The following is a 22,493-nucleotide window of genomic DNA, read 5'->3' on the forward strand; positions in this document are numbered from 1 at the left end:
GCACTGTGAAGTGAGTAAAGGTAAGTAAACAGGTTTTTAACCATCTCACAGCTCTCCAGACATAAATGGTCTGCTTTAAATGCTGTCACCTATTTCTGCTGAAGGGCAGTGATATTTATGCCAGCTATTTCTAAAGGAGTCGCTACAGGTGGTTCCAAATCCCACCTGTGAAAAGCAGAGGCTGCCAAGAACAGGAGAGCTGCACTGTTTGACTGTCAAAAGAAACGAGATGATAGTTTTCATTATCTGAGGTTCTCCTAAAAGAAGGAACCCAGCAGGCTTGGTTTGAATCAAATGACAACAAAGGCTTAAAGGAGAGTTGGGCTATTTCTGTCTTAATGCTATTTTGCTGTGCTTTCTTTTGGTCTTTATTGAGAGAGACCACTTCAAGGAAGTAAGTGAGCTCGGCAACATCTTGCAGTGCTGCTGCCTCCAGCTGCTGCAGCGTGTTGTGAACAACAGCACAGAGGGCTTTTTCTGCTGATGGTGAACTGTGCTCACTCCAACTGACATCCTCCCCGCTGTGGGTGAGGCTGAGTTGCATGCTGAAAAATGACAACCTCGTCAACTCTTCCTGACAGATTCAGATCTGTGTTCTTTCTTTTGCTACTCTTGGCTGCAAAACCTCACCATCCTGTGCACCTGTCTGGGCAGTAGCAGGTCCTGGTGCTACGTGGGGAGAAGAAGTGTTGGCTGCATTAGAGAAATACAGTCCATTATGGCTATTGTACATTATGAAGCAGATAACCTCAAAACTCCTTTCAAATGGCTGTTGAATTTATTTGCTTGATAAATACAATCCTAACAAAATAAAAGTTAACCAGATTAAGAGATTTTTCTGAAGAACATTAGAAAAATCCGTGACAATTCAATAGGAATTAGTGTGAAAGAAACAACAACAAAAAAGTTTAAATATTGCCAGCAAATATAAAATGTACGTAACGAAGGCAAGGGAGAATGCTCTATTTAACAGCTGTCATCTGACCGCTTTGTGTGTTTATAAACTTCTTTCCAAATCTTAAAAAAATACTATGCAGTTTTCTATAACATATCAAAGCATTATTTGTACAAAATCAAATCATGGCCAATGCTTCACAACAGTGCAATAGATACAGAATTATAACCACGTCCAACAGGTGCTGAAAATAAATACCCCGATTAAGAAATAAGAGCACCTCTCTGCGCCCGCCCGGGGGCTGACGGAGAGGTTGTATGTGTGGAACAGGAACGGCCCTCAGCTGCCCGCGGGGCCGAAGGCTTCAGAGTGGCGGAGGCAGTAAATAAAGCAGCCACCAGGCTGGCTTACAACGCCAACCCAAGGCTGCTGCCGGCCCGGTGCCTCCAGCTGGTGCCGCTCCTTCAGGGAGGAACACCGCGCTGCTTGGCTGCAGGGCAGCAGCACAGACCTGTCTCACCGTGGGTGTGACGATGGTTTGCGAGTGAGCAGATGCAGCAGCTGCACTGCCACACAGGAACAGCTCTTGGTGAACGTTTCCATCATACAGAGACATAAATAACATCTGTCAAGTTTTACATTTATTCAGTACACCTTAAAACAAAAAAAAGAAGTTTAAGGGCATGTCAGGTAAACATGATACCCCACAGTCTCCCACCGTTTCAGCCAACCCAGGATAAATTTAAAGCTCCCACGTATATAATCTGCATCAGAAAGGTATCAAAGGCACAAGCAAGAAGTGACGAGGTTAATAAGCAGAAATAATGGTGAATGAGTAGAATCGCAGGGCAAATAATTAGTACGTGTTGGTGCGTTTGTGTTGAAAATGAGACCTTCGGCTCTGCTCCGATGGATGTAAATAATGGGTTTGGTTTAAAATAAAACTGTTACGGAATTATTGTAGATCACCTGAAGGAAACCAGTCTTGAAATAATCTGATAGAAGCTGGAGAACTCTTCTGGCCTCTCCGCACTCACCTGAGTCTGATGAGCAGAAGCCACAAGGAGTAGAGACGACAGTCTCCAGGCTTAGCAGACAAAGTTCTTTACAGGATGTACACAGCCAGCAACCATTTGTGCAGTTTGACCCAAACGTCAGTGATTTGCACACGGTGGTTGATGTTATACAAACACCCAAGGAGCCTGATCAAATCGGAGTTTCTTTCCTGTCTTTGCTTGGCGATGGCTTCACTTGCTGCTCCTTGCTCGCTTTTGGCTGCTCTTTGGCTGCTTTGGTCTCCAGGGCCCCGTCCCTTTGCTGCTGAGAAGCACCCACGCGCTTTTCCGCCTCCTCCTCCTCCTGCGCCTGCTGCTCTGACTTGGCTCGCTGCAACAGCCGGAGCTGCACGCGCAGCTCAATGATGGCCTCTCGCTCCTCATGGATTGCTTGGTTCAGGTGATTGTTCTTTATCTTTTAGGTAAGGAAAACACACGTCAGTGCTCCTCAGCCAGGCTGTACCTTGGGAAGGCCACTACACACAGCACAGCTTTGCTGCTAATACAGCGACACGGGCTTGCATGCAACAGCAATTGAAAAACGGAGCACAACCAACACAGAACGATCCGTCCCCTATGGGGCAGAGTGCCCATTAATCCTAGGTTCAAGTTGTCTTACCTCCAGCTCCTCATTCTGCCTCTGCAAATCCTCCAGGATGACCTGCAGCTCCTCCTCATCCTCACTCTCACTTTCACTCTCCGAAGAATACTCCTCTGTTTCGCTCCGGCCATGCTGCTGGCGACTGGAAGAGCAACGACAAGCTGAGATCACAACACTTGCTCAAGTTTGCCAGGACTGGAGCACATAAAGTTTGCTCGTGTTCACTGAATAATCTAAAGTGGCTTTGAAAACAAAATCAGGCTTTGGTTTAATTTAACAAACGCACGATTTCCTATGGGGATGTTTTTTTGTGGTGCAAAGGTCCAGCTCCCATTAGATCATAACTTCATTGCTGTACTAACAGAAAATATCCCGAAAGTTGAAAAGATGCTGAGATTTCAATAAAAGGAATCAGCTTGCAAACGTGCTGATGTGCACAGAGTGATCTTTTAAGTGTGGTTTAGTTTTGCTACTTTTCCCCAGAGCGCATGCCTGGCTGGGGAGCTGAGGCTCCCTTTTACCTTTGTATTTCAGCTATTTCTGCGCGAAGGCGATCAATTTCTTCTTTCTCTGAGGCTATCTGTCTCCGCAGAAACTGCTCCATGGCCAGCAGTTCTTCTTGCTCTGTTAAAATCTCATTCTCCTGCAACAAGCAATTAGTTCACTTACAGCCTTGGCTTTATGTTCTATGGGAACATGCGCTGAGGATTATTCTAATGCTGTGCCCTGGGAAGCGGCGATGCTGTTCCCTGAACTGCTTTCAGTAGTACTTAGCGTGCCTGCCTGGCACTGAGTCAGCAAGGCTTCAGCCCAACTCTCGGTTCGAACCCAGCAATATCTGTTCTGAATCCTCAAGGTGATGGCTGTGCTGAACAGCTGTGGGGATGACACACCGAGATCTGGATGTGCGGCCGCCTGTTGCCTTAAATCATGGGGGAAAGCTCTGGGATAACCCTGAGAAGCTAAATTCAAAAATAGGTCTTTGAAGATTAATAGTGAGAGAAAAGTGCAGCAGAGGGAAGATCAAAGCTACTGAGGCAAGCCAAGGCAGGCATGAATGCCAAAAGAGCTGCCTTATTTCCTTTGATCAGCAGGAAAAGAGTTAACAAGTCCTCACTCTGGTCAGACACAGAAGTGCTTTCTAAGCACGTGAACAACAAAGCCTACTTGTTGTTGCTGCTCACCCTCTCCTCTCTGCCTGAACAGCAGCCTGCTCAGCTTCAGGCACACTCCTGCAGTCCACGTGCTTTCCCTGCTTTATTTAGTGCTCAAACAAACCTTGGATTTTAAGAGAGAGAGCGAGAGGCCCATTTATGCCCCTTACGTTTTCCACTGTATTAGAAGGAATAAATACATGCTTAGTAACTGACAGATGCAGAACACGAGTATGCAGCATACAAACTGACACGTGCTTGCCATCTACCTGAGCAAGTAGAATATTTATAACTTCTTCGTTCTCATTCATTTCTTCTTTAGAGACATCCTCCTTGGAAAGGCTGGCGATTTCTTGTGCAATCTTTGTTTCACACTCCTGCCAGAGAAAAGAGGACAGTTTTGAAAAGGCCACCTCCCCCACTCATCAGTCACTGCTACGAAGACTTCTTTTCAAATTTAGAACCATCAACTCTTATTTTGAAAAGTTTTCAGGAAAATGCTTGTAATTTCAGCATTTGCAAAACAAAATGCCTGCGTTCACTGCTTACCCAGCGCTCTGGGACAAAGGGCAGCTTAAAAAATGCTGCTTAAGTTCATCTACCTGAACCTTCAGTCCTCCCTTTCATTGGGCCACAACACACTGTTAAGCATGGAGTGGACACGAGCTCTGTCAAACGTTGTTTTAGTCATGCACTGTTTTGAAAGCAGCTGGAGGGTGAAGGTGCCACTCCTCAGCCATTTAGGAATTAAGATGGAAAATAAAAAACTGCATTGAAAAGATTGAAAGGGGTTTGGTCTAACTGTCCTGCATTCTCACAGCTTGTGACGTTTTGTTTTGAGTCATCTGAATAGTAAGTATTGGGATATCTGCTCCACCTACAACATACCAGCCTGGATACAAGTGAAAAGACTAAACTTATGCTCCAGTAAAGGCTCAAATGATTCTTTTTCCCATGGAGCCCACAGCATTGTTAAGCCATGCTACACACACACCCCCCACTCCCTGGTCTATCTGTGTCTCTCTGTGTACACTGGGGAATGCTTTTACAACTGTCACAGCTCTATCAACTCACTCATTAATGGCCCAGTTTTCCCTAAAAATTTAGTGATATTCTTACACTTTCACACCTCAAGAGTACTGTAGGTAATACCAGAAATCTGCAAATTTAATTCTAGAATGTAACTTGATGTTTCTCTTTACAATTTGCATGCTAAAATTCACAGAGCAGAGAGAAAGGTCCAGTGCAGAGCAGGAAAGCATAATGAAAGGCTTTGGTGGCAACCACGCTTTCTAAATCCAACTTATAACCCCCAGAGCACCAAAATTCCATACCTGTCACTATCTGTGAGCATTAGAATTCCCCAATCCACGGTTATAGAACCACCTCACATTTGTGGTGCTTCCAACTACTGGGTCAGGCAGTAAGGCTGAATGATGCACCCCAAGAAACGGGGACGAGCAGCAAATAACCGACAGTCACGAAACGTGGGCAAGAATTGCTGCAGTTAGAAATACTTCTGTTCATTTTCGTCTGTGATCTACATTTGGGCAATAAATAGCAAGCTACTCACTTGTCTCTTGGCTTCTCTTAGCTTCCTCTTAAGAGCTGTTAAAATTCTTTGCACCTCCCAGAGTCTCTCTTCTTTGGATAAGTCTTTTATCCCTGCCTGCAAGTCTCGGTGTAAACAGTTCAGTAGAAACTCCTAGAAACATTACCAAGGCAGTTAGTGTCCTTTGTATGTCAGAGCAGGGGAAAAAATATGGCATTGGCTTTACGACCATAGGTGTGGAGTTCTGCTTTTCAAAGCATGGGGCATCCCACAACAGGACAACTGTGACACAATTATACTCTTATGAAAGTGTACTGCTGGACTTATCAAATCCAGGACAAAACTAAACAGAACAACTGAAGTATTCACCGACCTGTCGTCTGATTTCTTCTTTGATGCTTTCCTGTGTCTCTGGAAGTGCTGGCATGGTCGCCATATTTGACCAACGAAGAGGTTTTGTGACCTGTTTTAGGGTCACATTCCCAAAGAACTCTTGAACATGCGTAAAAAATACATACAGGACACGGTTGCTGATCTGAAAGGAAGGGCATGGGGGATGAGAACACTGGTTAAGATGATTTCTTCACATGATCTGTTTCTGTGAAGCACAATATCTTTCTCCAGAAATGCAACAGCCTTCCATCACTCGCAAATACATAGAATGGTATGGGTTGGAAGAGACCTCTAAGATCACCTAGTTCCAACCCCCTGCTATAGGCAGGGACACCTCCCTCTAGACCAGGTTGCTCAAAGCCCCATCCAGCCCGGCCTTCAATGCTTCCAGGGAGGGGGCATCCACAACCTCGCTGTGCAACCTGTTCCAGTGTCTCACCACCCTCACAGTAAAGAATTTCTTCTTAATATCTAGTCTAAATGTACCCTCTTCCAGTTTAAAGACATTTCACCTCATCCTGTCGCCACATGTCCTTATAAAAAGTCCCTCCCCAACTTTCCTGTAGGCCCTCTTCAGGTACTGGAAGGCCGCTATAAGGTCCCCCCCAGAGCCTTCTCTTCTCCTAGCTGAAGAGCCCAGCTCTCTCAGCCTGTCCTCGGAGGGGAGATGCCCCAGCCCTCTGACCACCTCTTTCTTTTTGCTCACGCAAAGGTAGAAGTGATAGCAGCAGGTAAGCAGGAACAGCAAACATACTGTGCTATGGATGGCTGCCTTCTCTCTCCTCCCAAAACTTCAGTACTTTCACCAACTTCTCTCTCAGATTTAAAACAGTTAAAAAAAAAATTGTTTGAAAGGAGCTGCTACCGGATTCCTTGCTTTAAAATGAGGCAGAAGCAAATATTTATTCTGATGCTGTATCTTCCATTAAAATTTATAAATGCATCCTGAAAGAAGGATTAGAATTCTGTCTCTGCCTGTATTTTAATTGCTAAAATCTACTCAACAATGTAGCATGATTGGGCCTGCGTCATTTTACATTAATTGTTGCTTTTGTTAGAAAACAACTGGCACAGCAGAAGAGCAGAGAACAGCCCTTGTCGCACGGGGCCTCCATCTGGACTCTAAATAAAGCAGTGCTTTTCCGACAGGTGGGCTTTCTTCTAAACCACCCACACCCACCGCCACGTTTCCAGTATGGACAGGACTGATTCTGAGCTGCGTTTAATAGAAAGTTGTTTATTAAAGAATTAACCAGTCCAGAAACCACCAAAATCTTCCTAGTCAGCAATCTGACTGCAGACACCACAGCCGTTATACCCAAGTCATCACTGCACCAGGAAGATCTATTTGCAGCACAGGGTTCGGTGGCTTGATAGTAAAACCAAGCAACAAAACAGCCTTCACTAAGTCACCACTGTGTCAGAAACACAGAAATTCTACATCTGCTTGAATTACCAGACTAATTCAATGTTGAATTACTTGTGCTCACAGAATAAAAAAGCCCTGTCAGCAGTCTTTGCACTGTTTTCATAATAGCAGATACCAGACCCATGCTATGCAAGCTCATCTTCAGACAGCCTTCCCCACCCTACTTTCGGTGCATTTTATGTTCCCAAAGTACAAAGAAGAGCTTTAATTCAGCTTAACTGTATCAAGCAGTGCCTGACTCACACCCGCAAGAGAATTCCTATAAAGAAGCCTTCCTCGTGCTGACACTCTGCTCTAGCACTTGTGTGGGGCACGTACCTGGACAGTAGGGCTCAGCACTATAGAAATATTCTGGATGTTCATTTTTGTTTCCAGTTCTTTTGCGATAACGTGGTCCATATGCACAATGAGCCAAGAAATGACGAGATGGTTACACTCCGGCAGCTCTTTCAGCAGCCTCTGGCACTCCTGGACTTTCTCGGCTTCGGTGCTCTTTCCACAAGCATCTTCAAAGCGGGGCATTAGCTCTTTGGTAAGCAAGTTTTCAGGCAGTTCTCGTAGGTACTGTTTCAGCAAGCTGGCTACTGTGTTGGGCTCGTATTCTTCCAGGTTGGGAGATTCTTCTCGATCATAGGCTGCCTTGAGCTCATCAACTTTTGACTTTATTCCTGAAAATATTTAAATAATTAAGACAAATCTTCAACTCTACGTGCATAATAGTTGTAATACTCTTTTATTATTATTATTATTATTATTGAGAAGCTCTTCTCCTTACAAATTAAACTAATTGAAGAAAGAATTGAAATTAATCTTCAATTTTTAAGTTTTAAAGATTATTCACACGTGACAAAGTTAAAAATGCAACTCAGGATTAACTTGGTCACTGTATCTAAGAGCACTGACCTCTGCTATGAGGCCCAAACCCAGCACTGCTGATGTTCCAAATCAGCTGGGCTCAGCTGTTCCATTACATTGAGGAACATGAAATAGGTGAGGAATGAGAGAGCAGTGGAAGACCAATTGTTTCAGAGAATCATAGATGGCTTTGGTTAGAAGAGACCTCAAGGATCACCAAGTTCCAACCCCCCTGCCACAGGCAGGGCCGCCAACCACCAAATCTGGTACTAGACCAAATTGCCCAGGGTCCCATCCAACCTGGTCTTGAACACCTCCAGGGACAGAGCATTCAAAGCCTATCTGGGCAGCCTGTTCCAGCTGTTCCAGCACCTTACCACTCTCTTCGTAAAGAGCTTCCCCCTGACATCCGATCTAAACCTTCCCTCCTTGAGCTTAAAACCATTGCTCCTTGTCCTATCACTGTCTACCCCTGTAAAAAGTTGATTCCCCTTGTTGTTTCTCTCCATTTAACTTCTCTCAAGTCATTCAATAACAGCCCTCAACCAAACAGCAAATATGTCCTTATCAACTCTAATACTGAGCAAGAAATTCTATACATGAGCCTTCCTCTGTGAAACCAACCCCACACAGTTTAGTTTCTAGGTCTCCAGCTGGAGGAATCTCACACAGCATTTTTGTTTGAGGCAACGTATGAATAAACAGGTGTTCATGTTATTATTCGGCCTTGCCAGTAGTTTTTGCGCAGTATTTTTACAACTCAGTGACACTCAGATCTTCCTAAGTCAGAAACGTTTCTTTCTTAAAGCTCAAATACTCATTTGATTTTCACTGACTTACTGCACTGCCACAGCTTGGCTCTGGTACAATAAACAAAGCTGGGTGCACCCAGCCAGCTAAAAATGTGCTCTATTTTATGTCCCGGTAAGTTACTCATCACAAGTGCTGGTACACTGCTAGGCTATTGTCTTTCAGAGCTCTCAATTTAAGTACTCTTGCACACACCAGAGGGTGCTATTGCACTGGAGAACACCTGGACAGTATAATCAAAAACACCCTACGGAAAACAAACCTTCCATGAACATTCCCAAGGCAGCACGAGCTGAAAAAAATGTACTGCCAGAATGGTCCCACAGGTGAGACTAAGAAACTGCTGAGCATCCCTACCAAGTACCATGCAGACCATCAGCATAAGGGCAGCTTAATGAAGCCCTTAGCAATTGTTCAATTACTGCTTTGCAGCACTGGTAATAGCTTGTTCCAAGTTCCTTAAAACAAGAAAAGTTCCTTTTCTCATTTGTTTTTGCTCCCTTAAACATGCACACCAAAGTACTTGCTTGGGTTTCACTGCGCAGAGTTCACAAAGGGATTGTTTTGTTTAACACGACTACAAACCACGCTGCTTTATGTAAGCAGGTGTTACACAACTACTGTGGTTAATTACCCTGCTGTGGCTAAGCTTAAATGTGAAACTTGCATTTTCTGCTCATTAGTGACTTTGCCCAAACAAAAGAAGCTTTTAAGAAGAAAAATATACACAGGAAAAAGCAACAGTGGGAAGCTTAAGTCGCAAAATTGTTATTTCTCATCTTTGCTTTTCCCATCAGCTAGCATAACATTTCTCATGCAGAAGTAACAAAAATAAAAAAATACAGACTTGCCAATGCAGCGTATTTTATTCATCCTTACCATCACCCTACCACAACAGATCAAATTCAATATATTTTTACTGCCTTTAAGCAGTACCATGACATGAGCAACTCTTCTGGTATTTCAGGGTTTGCTTAGCTTTAGCCACCTGATTATCTTTCCAATAATTAAAACCAAAGAAGCTCTAAAGAGCATCTCTAGGTGTTTGAAGCGGTGAAACAACATGGCAAATGCAAAATAAAGAAGCTGTACATCAGTACACTCAGAATACCTGAAACTCTGTAGATGCCTTCACACTTCATGCCATACTTCTCTACGTAATCTATACATTCACGGAAAACTGCAGGCAGGCGGATGCCATCATACATCATGGTCCTATCTACTGCGTCAGACAACGGAATGCCAAACACAGGTCTGTGACTTGGAACATCCACTTGAGGTATCTCTGGCTCTTGAATTGGCTTTTTCTTTTTCTTCTTCTCTTTCCACTGTTTTACAACATCTGCCGCAGTTAAGTCTTTTGACTTCTTCTCTTTGTGTTTGTCTTCCTTATGCTTATCTTCCTTGTGTTTTTCATCTTTGGGTTTCTCTTTTATTTTAAAATCCTTTTCCTTTTTTTTGGAAAAGCTGGGTTTCTTGAAGACATGTATTCCCTTGGACCGCTTCAACTTGGAAGGACTTTCAGCTTCATCGCCGGAACTGTCCTCTTGGAAGGCAGCATAACCTTCCGCTAGGAGGCAAAGGAGGGAAAGGCAAGAGGACAACTGTAAGTTGGTTTGCTTTGTAGATAATCAACTAGGAGAGAAAAAGTAATATCTAAGGAGGAGAGGAAAGTTACATGGGTAAAAACATAGTGCCTGCCTCACTCTTCTGAAGGCTTTTTATAGTTGTTACACAATGAAGTGGACAAAGACTAAATCGAGGTTGTAACAGTCACTTCAAAGCCACACTGCTCCTGCATGATCTAAACAATTAATACTTTATATACTTACTCATAATTGCAATGTCCATCTTATGTGCTAGTTTCCCATTTAATAGTCAAGGAAATGCAAAATAAAAAGAACCGTCTCGCAACTTCTCTACGTTCCTGCAATCAACAGTGTAAGAGTCATTAAGGATCATCTACTACACACATATAAGCCTTAAAAACCGTCTAATGAAGAGCAAAATTTCAGTCACTAGACTCTCTGACCCCATTCCAAAACGTTACGAATTTTAAGATGAGTATGAGATTAGTAAAGTTACAGTCTCAAACAAAATGTCAAAAAAACAGTGCAAGCAAACTTACTTTTCCACTGGAAGAATAAAACAACTGCAGTAACACTACCACTATACCTGTCAGTGGAATCGCATTTTTGTCTTAAAAACCATATGTGAGATCTTCAACAGAGTCCATGGCACAGCGTGCCGTTTCAGCACCAAAACACCAACTGTCCTTTAAAACATCTGCGCTGGCGCTTTCATGAGCTACGCCTCCGCAACTGGCCCTGCCTATCCTTCAGGCAACAACAAGGTGGATTACAAAAGAGCAACCAAACAACAAAAAGCTCCACTAACTAAACAAAAAACCCACAACCAAAACCAACAACATAGAAACCAATGCAACTTCCAAGTCAATTAATCGCGATTTTACACGCACCGTGCCCCAAAGAAAGCAAGCCTGAAACTTGTTCAACAAAGAAGGCATTTCATCTGTCAACTGTACCACCTAGGCCCCCCAGCACAGTGGAAAACAAGCTCTTGCTTCAGTGTGATACCCCTGTTAAATAGATGCCTTGACACTCTTCCACCACCTGTAGACAATGCCTCTGTCTGATTGAAGCCAAGAGCTGTTCCTGAGTGAACAGACCTAGATGGTGGAAAACTACTCCCTTAAGTGATAGGAGAAAGCCTAATGGAAAGGTGAGAGGTTGTATGTCTGCAGGTGAGACACTTTTTGTGCAAAAGAACCTGAAGATATTCAGAACTGTCTTTATTCTCCTGTTCTAAAAGCTGTTTCTCAGCAGAACTTCAGCGCATCCAAAGAACTGTCTGTATTTTGAAGCCTTCTTGTCTGCTCTGTAAGTAGTACTTAATAGTTAAAAATATGAAATGTATTAAAACGTGGGACTATAATCAAATAACTACTATCACTTGACCAGCTTTCCCATCGTGGACTCTTCCCTAGGACTACCAAACACATATTCCATGGAAGAATGGAGAAAGACCTACTGGAGAACAACCAGCAACCAGGTCTGGTCCTCCCCGTTTACTGGCTATATCATTGTTCACTCCTCTCATAAACTAGAAATGAAAATGGGTGGGGAAATCTGCAACGCATAAGCTAAGGATTCAGTTCTGGGATAAGGACAGCACTGATGTATCAGCTGCAGGACAAAGCAGTATATCTCACCATCACTTTCTATCAGAATGATGGGGCTGGCACAGATTTGAGATGGTCGTTCCCACATGTCAGTTGTAAGCAGAAAGCTAAACCTTCACCAAATGGAGCCCAGAACAATCTGTCCTCAACACTTCCAACTGGGAAGCTGTAACAGTTCCCCACCTAACAGAGCAGGGTTCCTCCCAGCACACGTACCATGCCCAGTGTCACCACACACAGAGCCAGTCAATACAAGGAGCCTGTACCTGGAGGCCGATTCCAGCAATAAGCAAAGCACCTACGTCACATTTCAACACTTGATGTTGCAAAACAAATTCTTAATGCTCTTCAAGGCCTTCGGTAACACCAGCAACAGCACGTTACTGAAACTGGTATTTCTTGACTTCGTGAGAAGACATGAAGCAGCAAGTCACACACAAAACCACCCTACTTTGTCTCAGCAACATAAGTTTATAAACGTATACTAATTAGAGATTCACAGAGAATCTCTCACTCAGACCACATGGGAGTTTCTATGTCTTCCAGAGCAGGCTAATTTTATTTAGAAGTAACCGTACTTCTGGTAATAATATTACAGTATCTCTTTCACCAGAGACACTATATATTGAAATACAAGCAACCCAAATTCATACAGAAGAAAAATAATTGAAAGCACTTGATAAATCAGGTACTTTTAAATGTGGAAAGTTACATTACATCACAGAATATCCCGACCTGGAAGGAACACACAAGGGTTGAGCACAACCTCCTCCTGGACCACCCAGAATTGCTCCCCAGACACTCCTTAAACTCCAGCACTCGGGACCGTGCCCACAGTCCTGGGCAGCCCATTCCATGCCCACCACTCTCTGGTGCAGCACCTGTCCCTGACCCCCAGCTGCCCCTCCCCTGACACAGCTCCATGCCGTTCCCTCGGGCCCTGTCGCTGTCACACAGAGCAGAGCTCAGCGCTGCCCCTCCGCTCCCTGTGAGGAGCTGCAGCCGCCATCAGGCCTCCCCTCAGCTCCTCTGCTCTGTGCTGAGCATGCCCAGGGTCCTAAACTGTTGCACTTCTGTGGTGTACTCTAGTCTTTTCACTATTATTATAGCCCTCCTCTGGATGCTCTTGAATAGTTTGATGCCCTTTTTATATAGTGGGGCCAAACCCGCACCCAGTGGTGGAGGTGAGGCCGCACAACACAGAACAGAGCAGACAACCCCTCCTCTTGCCTGGTGGCAGTGCTGGGCCTGGTGCAGCCCAGGCTGTGGGTGGCCCTTCTGGCTGCCAGGGCACACTGCTGGCTTAAGTCCAAGTTGCTGTCAGCCATAACCCCCAGATCCCTTTCTGTGGGGCTGCCCTCCTGCCTCTTGTCCCCAGGCTGTACATCTATCCAGGGTTGCCTCATCCCAGATGCAGCATTTGGCACTTGCGTGGTTGGTGATTGCCCACTCCTCCCCCATCTGTCAAGACCTCCCTGCAAGGCCTCTCTGCCCCAAAAGGATTCAACAGCTCCTCCCAATTTATTGTTGTCCACAAACTTACCTAATATACCTTGAAGTCCTGCATCTAAATAATTGATGAAAATGTTAAAGAGAACTGGCTCTAAAACAGAGCCCCGCAGAATCCCACCAGTGACTGCCTGCCAGCCCGATGTAACCTCATTTACTGCAACCCTCCAAGCCCAACTTGAGAGTTGGCTGGGAGTTTATTGTTACTGCAGTCATAGTCCTCCAGCTCAGGGCTCTGGGGGTCCCACAAAGCCCATCATCAGTGCTGAAGAAAGGTGAAGGCGTTAAATGTTTCTCATTAAAGTGATCAATTGTATTTGTTTACATGCCAAATTACGTAATCATAGCAGCTTGTGTGTTGTCCAAACAATTAAAGCAGGGGCCAGAAAAGCCACCAGATACCCCTGTTCGATTACATAAGTGGAATGATCTGGGTATATTTGCAGTAATTACCACGTTTGGATTGTATGAGAGATACCAGAAGCTTTGTATTCAACTTAGTCCTATATCTGACTGGTAGTTATACGACATGCATACAATAGGGTTAGGATGCGCTGAATGCTTCTTACGTTACAGCTGCAAGAGAAGATGTGACTCTTCCTGCATTTTGCATTCTTGTCGTTTTCATACTTCATCTTTAAACTTCTCTAACAAAAACCTCTTTGCATCAGCTGCACAATGTGTTATAATCTCTAGTGGAAGAGAGCAGTTACATTGCTAGCAATGTGCAGATCTGCATGTACTTGCTGAAGTAGCATTTTCCCTCTTCAGCTTTCAGTCTGACTACCGCCATGAGACACGCAGATTACACCACAAAGAAAGCCACACTGTATATAAAGCTCATCTCTTACAATTCTGAATTCAGAGGCACGAGAGCAGCATTACAAAAGTTGATTTGCAAAGAGGAAAAAAGGCCAACAGACACTGGCTTTATTTTAGACCCACCTAAAACAGAATTTACCATAAAATCATGGAATGGCCTGGGTTAAAAAGGACCTCAATGATCATCTAGTTTCAACCCCCTGCCACGGGCAGGGTCTCCAGCCAGGCTGCCCAGAGAATCAGCAATTCAGTGTTAGTATTAGGCTAACGTTATTTATAGAGAAAAAATAAAGGTATCAGCTTTCTTAAAACATGTAGGAACTTTGGTTGTTTGTTTTAACTAGAGGATAACACGGTACCCTTTAGAAGGCACAGGCCTTCTAAACTGTGGGAGAAGCAACAATTCCTGCCATCCAGGAAATTGGTCTGATTAAAAGTAATGCAGAGGCTGCAAATTCTTAACAAGTAATTATTTGATTGCATGCTTATTACAAATGGTCATCATACTGTTTCCAAAAAGCCATAATGTTGTATGCTGTCTCATTGGCTCTGGTATTCCAAGTTTCACTTTTAGGAATCAGTGAGGCACAAGGGCATCCACAACATCCAGCATTCGGGCTGTGTACATAGGCAATGTAAAACATGGAAAAATATTGTGAAGCTCTGTCAAAAAAAACACCAAAACAACCCAATTGGGTGAGCTGTGATATTTAGGTTTTAGAGGGTTGGAATTGGATTGGAGAAAAGTGCATGATTAGACTAAGCTAAGACGCTAATGAAAAAAGGATGTCGCTTATCAGTCCTCAATGAGTGGTACAGCGTGCATGTGAAAGCTTGAAATAAGTAATAACAAACACTGAATACACAAAACACGAAAAAGAAGAGTTAAATGTTGTGTAAACCAACTCTTATGAATTTAAAAGTGTAAAATTCAGGTCAAACTTAGAGTTCTACTTCAGCTAGTGTTTCAGCTAACATTTCAAATAGCATCTATTTGGAAATACACTTGGAAATCTCCACTCAGGATCTGAACTGATAACGATATAAGACTATCATGCCAGGCAATTGCCAGCATTTTGCTAAAGGCTTTACATAAATACGTTCATCAGCAATTCTGGGCATGTGCTTGGTGCCCGTACAACAACAACAAAGTCCTTTTCATGAACAGAAACAGCAATTGCACAAAGTGTGTGCTGTATAAGTTCACTCCCTTCACACCTAAACAGGTTTAAAGAGAAAGAAATCACAACAACAATAACAGAAAAACCAACGCTGGGAATACCGGGCAATTCTGAGAAAGAAAGACAGAAAGAGGACTTATAAGCACGAAATAAGAAGTCGCCTACTCACTTCTTTTTTCTTTCTTTTTAAATTTTCCTTTCTTCTTCCCATGCTCCTTTTCATCATCAGATACTATATCTGGAGGCTCATGCAAGCTGTCATGAGGTGGCGAAGGCTCACCGGTACGGTACAACCCAGGGAATTTTGTAGGGCTGATCTCTTCAGAGCTGGGAGTACGAGCAAGACCCCCACTGTGTTCTACCCGACGGTGTTCACTGGGGCTGCTGGTGGGAGGCAGGAAGCACTCGGTCATTCTGATTCCCTGATATCAAAGTGAAATCTTCTGCTACCTGTCCATCACACCTGCAGCAGGAAAACAAACAAACAAAAAAAGCCATGAAAAAACGTTAACAGTCATTTTCAAAGCACTCTGTTAAGAGCTCTATCTCAAAAGTGTAACAAACTTCAATGCCTTTTGCAAGGAACTCTCCACCTGATGTCATTAGGCAATAATAAAACAGAGCAGGCTCTAAGCTTAGTGCTTGTAGGATCTGGCCATTGGCTCCCAAGCCATACTAACGCAGTAGGAAAGCTGTTATTTCAGCCACCTCTGCTTTACACCACACCAAATGTTACATATTAAGTATCAGAATGTATGTTTTACGCTTAAAGTAACTCTTACAAAATTCAGAGGCAGTTTGCATGTTATGCATAGCACTGCTTATTGTGAAACAGCTAACTTTACATCTCTGAAATAAAATAGGACTGTTTGGAAGCTCAGAGTGTCTGTGAGGACTGCGTTTGCACCAAGACCACTTTCATCTTTCTCAAGCATACTTTATAGACGCAAATAAGAACTTGCCCAACCTGCTGCAGTAAGAGGGAAAAAGAAAAACAGTCCTGAAATCAGACCCATCTTCTAATTATGTTAATGTAAAGTAAAGAAGATAGAGCAAGTATAATTGGTTTTCTTCCTGGTATGCAGCAATCAGAACTTCACCTTTGAAGAGGCTACAGCAGATCCTCTGCACGCAGAACCTTCTGTGCTGTTTCATAGGGAGTTCTGGCAAAATTAGAACCAAGACGAAGATTGCTGAAAGAAGCCAATATGTAAATTCCCTGTAATGGAACTCATAAGCAAAGAGCAATTCCTACTGTAGATGAATTTCAGGAATTCCACAGGACAAGTTATGCCATATGGAACGTCAGCTTTCTGAATTTGGCCCTTTGTGTCTGAACATCCATACAGTTGCATTTGGAATGAGGAGCTGCACTCCATGATCCTTGTGGGTGCCACAGAGTGTTTTATGGTTCTATGAAAAATAGAGCAAACCCCAGGGATGGAAAACAGCCATTTCCTACACCTGCGGATACACTTGGATGGATGACAGGTCAAGGCACAGTGACGTGCTAACTTGAACTTTAATCCAACTTAAATCTGTGCTGCCTTGCTGCAGCTTAAAAGCCTGCCAAATCTACCCTAAGACAAATAGAAGGGAGAACGTTCATTTTTAAAGCTGCCAGCTCCATAACCTGGTTGTCTGTGCTGCCAAAGCGTCATGGCAACCACAAGGAAGGCTGAGATTCAGAGGAAGGTGCTCTGCAGACAAAGGGATCAAGGTGACTGTGTAGCCATTACCTCAAAAAAACAATTAAAGCATGTTAACATTCCACACAAACGCCACATCAGACCTATCTCCACGAGAATTATGTTATTGAAACAGCATATCCAGACACAATGGCTCAGGCTTCTGCACTAGCCATTAGACTCTGCAGTCATCTCTTGTACTCCTGCTGCTTAATGTAGACATGCTGAACAAACATCAGTCAACGCTTTGCTAAGGAAGACAAACAATTACAGATACCCAGTATTTTATAACACCCATATTTAGGGAAACAGGATATCTACTGGCTAAGCAAGAACTCCTGGCACATCACCATCACACGCACTGGACTAATTTGTAGCAGAAAGCCTCTTTTAAAGAGAACAACATTAACACAAGAGAGAGCTTTCTTTTTTGTCATGCTTCTTGGGTATTTTCATATTTTTCATGGACACTGAATATTGCACTGCTGTACTAATTTGATACTGTGTTTAATGAACAGCATGTAAGAATACATTTTAGGAGAAATATCTCGGCCTCTACAGCTTCAGACTTAGAGATACCAAAAGACCTTCAACTACAGAAGCACATTCAGTACTGCTAGCCACTCAGACTGGCAATATTGTTGCATCTCATCTGGGTATTAGATCTGTGAAATTTGTTTACATCAGCTGCTTTTAACCCCCCAAAAAACCCTACAAGCCCCAAACCAGAGGTGAAAGGAGCTGCCGAAATCTACCAGAAGCTGTTAATAGTGGACAGCACTTCAACAGCAGCTCAGGGACATAAACCAGAAACATCAATTTTGTAGCAAATAGGGCGGACTACGCCTACAAACGGGTCAGTGCTTAACGTGGGCAAGAGTGGTAGGTACAAAGAGTCCCTGTTCAGCGCAGGGGAACTGGATGAGACGATCTGCAAAGGTCCCTTCCAACTCGCACGATTCTGTGACTGAGGGTGAGGACGATGTCACTGTAAAGGCACACACAGCAACCTGGCAAACATGGCAGAATGAGCCCATCCGTTACACAGCACTCTGCAGTTGTGTTTTCCTCAGTTACTCAGCTCCTGGGGGCTTATTTACAGATTAGCAGAATAAGGACAAACATAATACGGAATGGTATTTTGCCAGGCTAATAATCTAGATGCATCCAGCTAAGCAGCTTTTGTTGTTGCTTTTGAATTGTTTCTGAACTCTCTTCCTTCATTTGTCTGTACGCAGACCGGAGTGAAAAATTAATTACATATGAAGAAAAGTAACTGCAGGAGATCACTCACAGAGCGCTTATGGAAATGGACAGCTCCTCAGATAAGAACTCAGAGAGGGCACAGTAAGGCAGGGGATTAAGATGAGAAACAAAGCAGTCATGAGATCTTTTATATGATTCATTCTTTATTTCAGCTAACATAGAGACGCTAAGAAAAAATAACAACGTAGATCTGTAAATGCAAAATTACAATGCACCTGTGTTTGTTTTGCATGTTTTGTTTGTTTTACAGCCTTATGAAAGCATTACTGTCCTACACCATAACTTCCCAGGCCTTGAAATAAAGGACAAACTCCATCGCGCTCAAATTATACCACGGTTTATCAGAAGCAGAGCCTTAGGCCTACCACAAACATCTCTTCCACTCTTACTAATGGATGTTCATGTACTATTCCCACACAAATCTGTGCCTCTCCTCTGGCTTTCACAAATATTTGCTGACAGCAAGACATGGCGTGACTGAAAAACCACGGGGTCCTCTCTGCGCTTTGAGAAGGAACGCTCCTAACGGGCTGATTCTCCTGCCAAGCCCTCTCTCACACTTGACCCTTTCTTCCCAGTCCGTGACTACTCCAGTCTGGCCCTGTTGCTCTTTGCTTCCAGTTGCTTCTTTTCACTGAGACAGTTCCCAGCCAGTCGCAAGGTTTAACACTGTTTTAACAGCCCACTGCTGACACGTTAACACCCCTTCTCCTTCCCCCATCCCAATTGCAGTAGGTCAGTGTCACAAGACCCCTTTGTAACACGGCTCAGCTCGCTACCTGCTACAGCAGGTTCCTTCTGCTGAGCTGGCTGGTGGAAGAGCTCAAAACAAGCGCTGTAGACAGAAAGCAGAGGAGCAGCAGAACCGCAGTGTCAGAAAGGCAACCTCCCCTCTTTGCACAGTTCGTGTTTGTGACGCTGCGGGCACAGCTTCATGACCCAAGTTTCACCTCATTCTTACTATTTTCCTCATAACTACAAGCTTCGATTTCTTTACCACTCACTGCCAGTACTCCCACAGTTCCAGTCTGATTTCTTTTTCATCCTCGGCACGTCACAGCACAGCATGCCTTGGCCTCTGTGACCTACACTTCTTGCAGTCTCACCCACTCCTCTCCCTTGATCTTCACTCGGTCGGTTCAGGCTGCTTGCTTGCAGATACAGTTCTTCCTCTTCTTCCCCCTCTTCTCATTAGCTACTGGTTCCCATTTCCTCCTAGATAATCTTCTCTGCTGCAGTCATTTGTTTTCTCCTAACTACTGACCTTCTCTTCTCACCTCATCCTCATTCCTCCCACCAGCCTTCAGTCTCTCTCCCAGGTAATGCAAGAAATTATCATTTTCCCTACCTCCCTACCCACAGCAGACTCCCACCACTTCCTGCTTGCTCAATATTTGATTCTTCCTCCAGAGGAAGCCAAGAAAATTGTTGTATGACAACAGCAGAAAACTTCTCCCAGTGCAAGTGCCAGCTCAGACCCGGCTATTCTTCTCAATACTCCCAAAATGCAGTTTCAGGAAGCACCTTCCTGCTCAGCACAGATTTGAATATTCATCACTGCACGTGAAAACAAAAAGCTGTTACTGAACACGTGCAGAATTGTGACCCTTCCTCTGTTCCCCCAGAAGTATCAAATCCAAATTCAAAAAGGGTTTTAAACATGGGAAGCAAAAGGTATATCCTTAAGGCAAGGACTCCACCATCTTTGCAGACCACAAAGACAGCAATGTGGGTTAGGGAGAAAAAGAGAGATGCCTACAGAGCTAAGTCAGCCTCATTCCTGAAAATAGTTCAATTCTCTTCTTAAAAAACGATAATAATCAGCCTGAGCTACGTACCTAGGAAGGAAAACATGATGTGAAACAGGTGAAGTTTGGGAAATCCATAGAAAAAGACAAATAGAGACGTAACAGGGCAACTTTAATACAATCTCACTTGTTACACGGTGTCATTAAAAAATGGCATTAACACATTAAAGAGAGGCACAGTTGGAAGACGAAACTCACAGCTCTTTCATACAGTATAAAGGGCGCCATTATTTCAATTTCGCACCAAGTCGACATTGAGACTTTGTGCCCTGCAACCAATTACAGTAGCTGGAGTAAATTAAAGCAGGTGATTGCATGCACAGATGCTGTTTTGTAAAATTACTGAGCAGAATAAAGGCCACTGGGAATTCTGCTGCAATAAGAATTATGTAAGACCACGTGTGAAGCATGGCGGGTGTCCCCCAGGTCATCCCACGTCACCACGCACAGCTATAATGAGAGATCTGGGCAATACACTGAAGATAGCCCCAAGAAGTCAGCTATCAGAGGAGGGAGGTCAAGAGTGAAGAAACACTCAGCTGTCAAAATGCACTGTCACAGCTACACAAAAGCAAGATCCACAACACGGCAGTGCCTCGTGATTATCCGGCTTCAGCCCGGAAGACTCAGCCATATGTGACAAGGTGATGCTATCCAAAGACGTGCAGTATGTTGCACTGGGGCCAAAATGACCCCAGCAATAAGCATTGTTCCATTTTGGAAAGCAGCGAGCCAGAAAAGGAAAGAAGAAAAACTACTAGTTGTGGTCAAAGCGCTTCAGAAACAAAGATGACTTAGAGACAAGATGAGAGTTGTAAGTAAGTTACTGTAAGCTCATGCTGTCATATAGCAAACTGACATCAGGGGTCATCTGTTTGATTTAACAAACAGTGCCCTTTTCTTTGCTGAACAGGGCAACGTGGCCACAAGAAGAGAGAGGGAAAGTGCTTCATGTAGGAAGGTAAAGCAAGTTTGACATTTCACAAGTTGGAGTAACCACACAAACAGCATGAAGCTACTCCCTTGTGAGTCATTCACTTTCCATGATTGGGATTAATTAAAGCTTCAAGAAGGACCTTTAGTTTCTTGGGCTTTTTTTTTTTTTGTAGAACAGCATTCAGCTCCTAAACCTGCAAGTACTTCACAGGAAACGTGGGACCGCAAGAATGATAAAAAACTTAATTTAAGAGTCTGTAATCACATAATCCAAGTTACACAAGAGCAAACTATTTTTTTCCAAAGCCAACGCCAGCATCGGAACAGCTCTAAAAGTGGTATAAATAGATGTATGCATTTCTCGTTTAGCTGTGGGTGGATGAATTCTGCTGCGATCACTGTGCCATCCAAGGCATTTCAAACTCTGCTGAGAGTCCATAGCAGCTCAAGGTGGTGACACATAAACACATTAGCAGTCCCACAGAGCTACAACACATCCACATCCGAATGGACTGCTCCAGGACCTGCTCACATTCCAAATATATAGCAGTATCTGTGCTACTCCTTGTACCGAGAGTATTCCAGTCCTTCTTTACTCCGTTCCTTAGGGAGCCAGCCCTAAAATAATACTAAAGTAAATAAATAAAGCAATATATTTCAGAAACATCTGAAATGCGGTTTCTCATCCCGTGATGAAGAAATCTCCAGATATGTGGTAACATATATCCTTCAGTTTAGTTCAGTCCAGGAAAAGCAGTATGATAGCCTCTAGCCTACTAATTCTGTAGACCTCATCAGAATGTAATTTACAGGCTATTTTCAATATCTATCTTGGGAAAAACAAATCTTGAGACCCTCTGGGGAGAATTAAGTGCTTTCCTACAGAGAGCGCCCCTAAAAAGAAAGGGCATAACTGCATAGGAAAAGCCCCTGACCACTCCGTGGTTCTGCCTCCTGCCTTGGACAGGAGTGAGGAATATCATAGAATCATAGAATCTCAAGATGGGAAAGGACCTACAAGATCATCTAGTTCAACCGTCCTCCCATTACCGTTGCTAGCACAGGCTACTAACCCACATCTCGTAGCTCCTCATCCAGATGCCTCTTGAACACTGTCAGGGACGGCGACTCCACCACCTCCCTGGACAGGCCATGCCAGTGCCTGAGAAGCCACACTGCCTGTTCTGCCATACCACCCTCCTTCCCTGCTGCAGCCTACCATGACATGTACATCCAACTGGCTGCTCCACAGTCAGCTAAAGCAGGTAGGCCAGGGGGAAACCGAGGCATAAATAGAGTGCAACAATTGAAGCCATTCACAGAAATGACATGAACCA

At 43.8% G+C, this 22,493-nt stretch overlaps 1 protein-coding gene and 1 long non-coding RNA gene across 10 annotated transcripts in view; one reads left to right on the forward strand and one right to left on the reverse strand.

Moving 5' to 3' along the window:
* The first annotated feature begins 28 nt into the window (after positions 1 to 28).
* On the forward strand, positions 29 to 2,977 carry LOC121109929. The gene is made up of 2 exons (XR_005855262.1): positions 29 to 527; positions 2,373 to 2,977. It is a non-coding gene; the product is annotated as an uncharacterized LOC121109929 (long non-coding RNA).
* RALBP1 (ralA binding protein 1) overlaps positions 757 to 22,493 on the reverse strand; it is a 31,157-nt gene continuing 9,420 nt past the window's right edge. For 4 of the 9 annotated variants that reach the window (XM_015282491.4, XM_015282492.4, XM_015282494.4 and 1 more), the window contains 9 exons: positions 15,628 to 15,921; positions 9,856 to 10,314; positions 7,398 to 7,747; positions 5,631 to 5,792; positions 5,279 to 5,410; positions 3,975 to 4,082; positions 3,073 to 3,194; positions 2,570 to 2,693; positions 757 to 2,365 (listed from right to left, as the gene is read on the reverse strand). In XM_015282491.4, coding sequence (XP_015137977.2) covers positions 2,102 to 2,365; positions 2,570 to 2,693; positions 3,073 to 3,194; positions 3,975 to 4,082; positions 5,279 to 5,410; positions 5,631 to 5,792; positions 7,398 to 7,747; positions 9,856 to 10,314; positions 15,628 to 15,871 — 1,965 coding nt within the window. In that variant the 5' untranslated portion in view covers positions 15,872 to 15,921 and the 3' untranslated portion in view covers positions 757 to 2,101. Of the gene's footprint in view, positions 2,366 to 2,569; positions 2,694 to 3,072; positions 3,195 to 3,974; positions 4,083 to 5,278; positions 5,411 to 5,630; positions 5,793 to 7,397; positions 7,748 to 9,855; positions 10,315 to 10,576; positions 10,672 to 10,872; positions 11,021 to 15,627; positions 15,922 to 16,558; positions 16,622 to 22,493 lie in introns of those variants that run through there. The other 5 variants (XM_040686529.2, XM_046926254.1, XM_015282495.4 and 2 more) reach the window with 5 other exon arrangements.

The sequence above is a fragment of the Gallus gallus genome, chromosome 2 (assembly GCF_016699485.2).
Source record: "Gallus gallus isolate bGalGal1 chromosome 2, bGalGal1.mat.broiler.GRCg7b, whole genome shotgun sequence".
Taxonomy (NCBI): domain Eukaryota; kingdom Metazoa; phylum Chordata; class Aves; order Galliformes; family Phasianidae; genus Gallus; species Gallus gallus.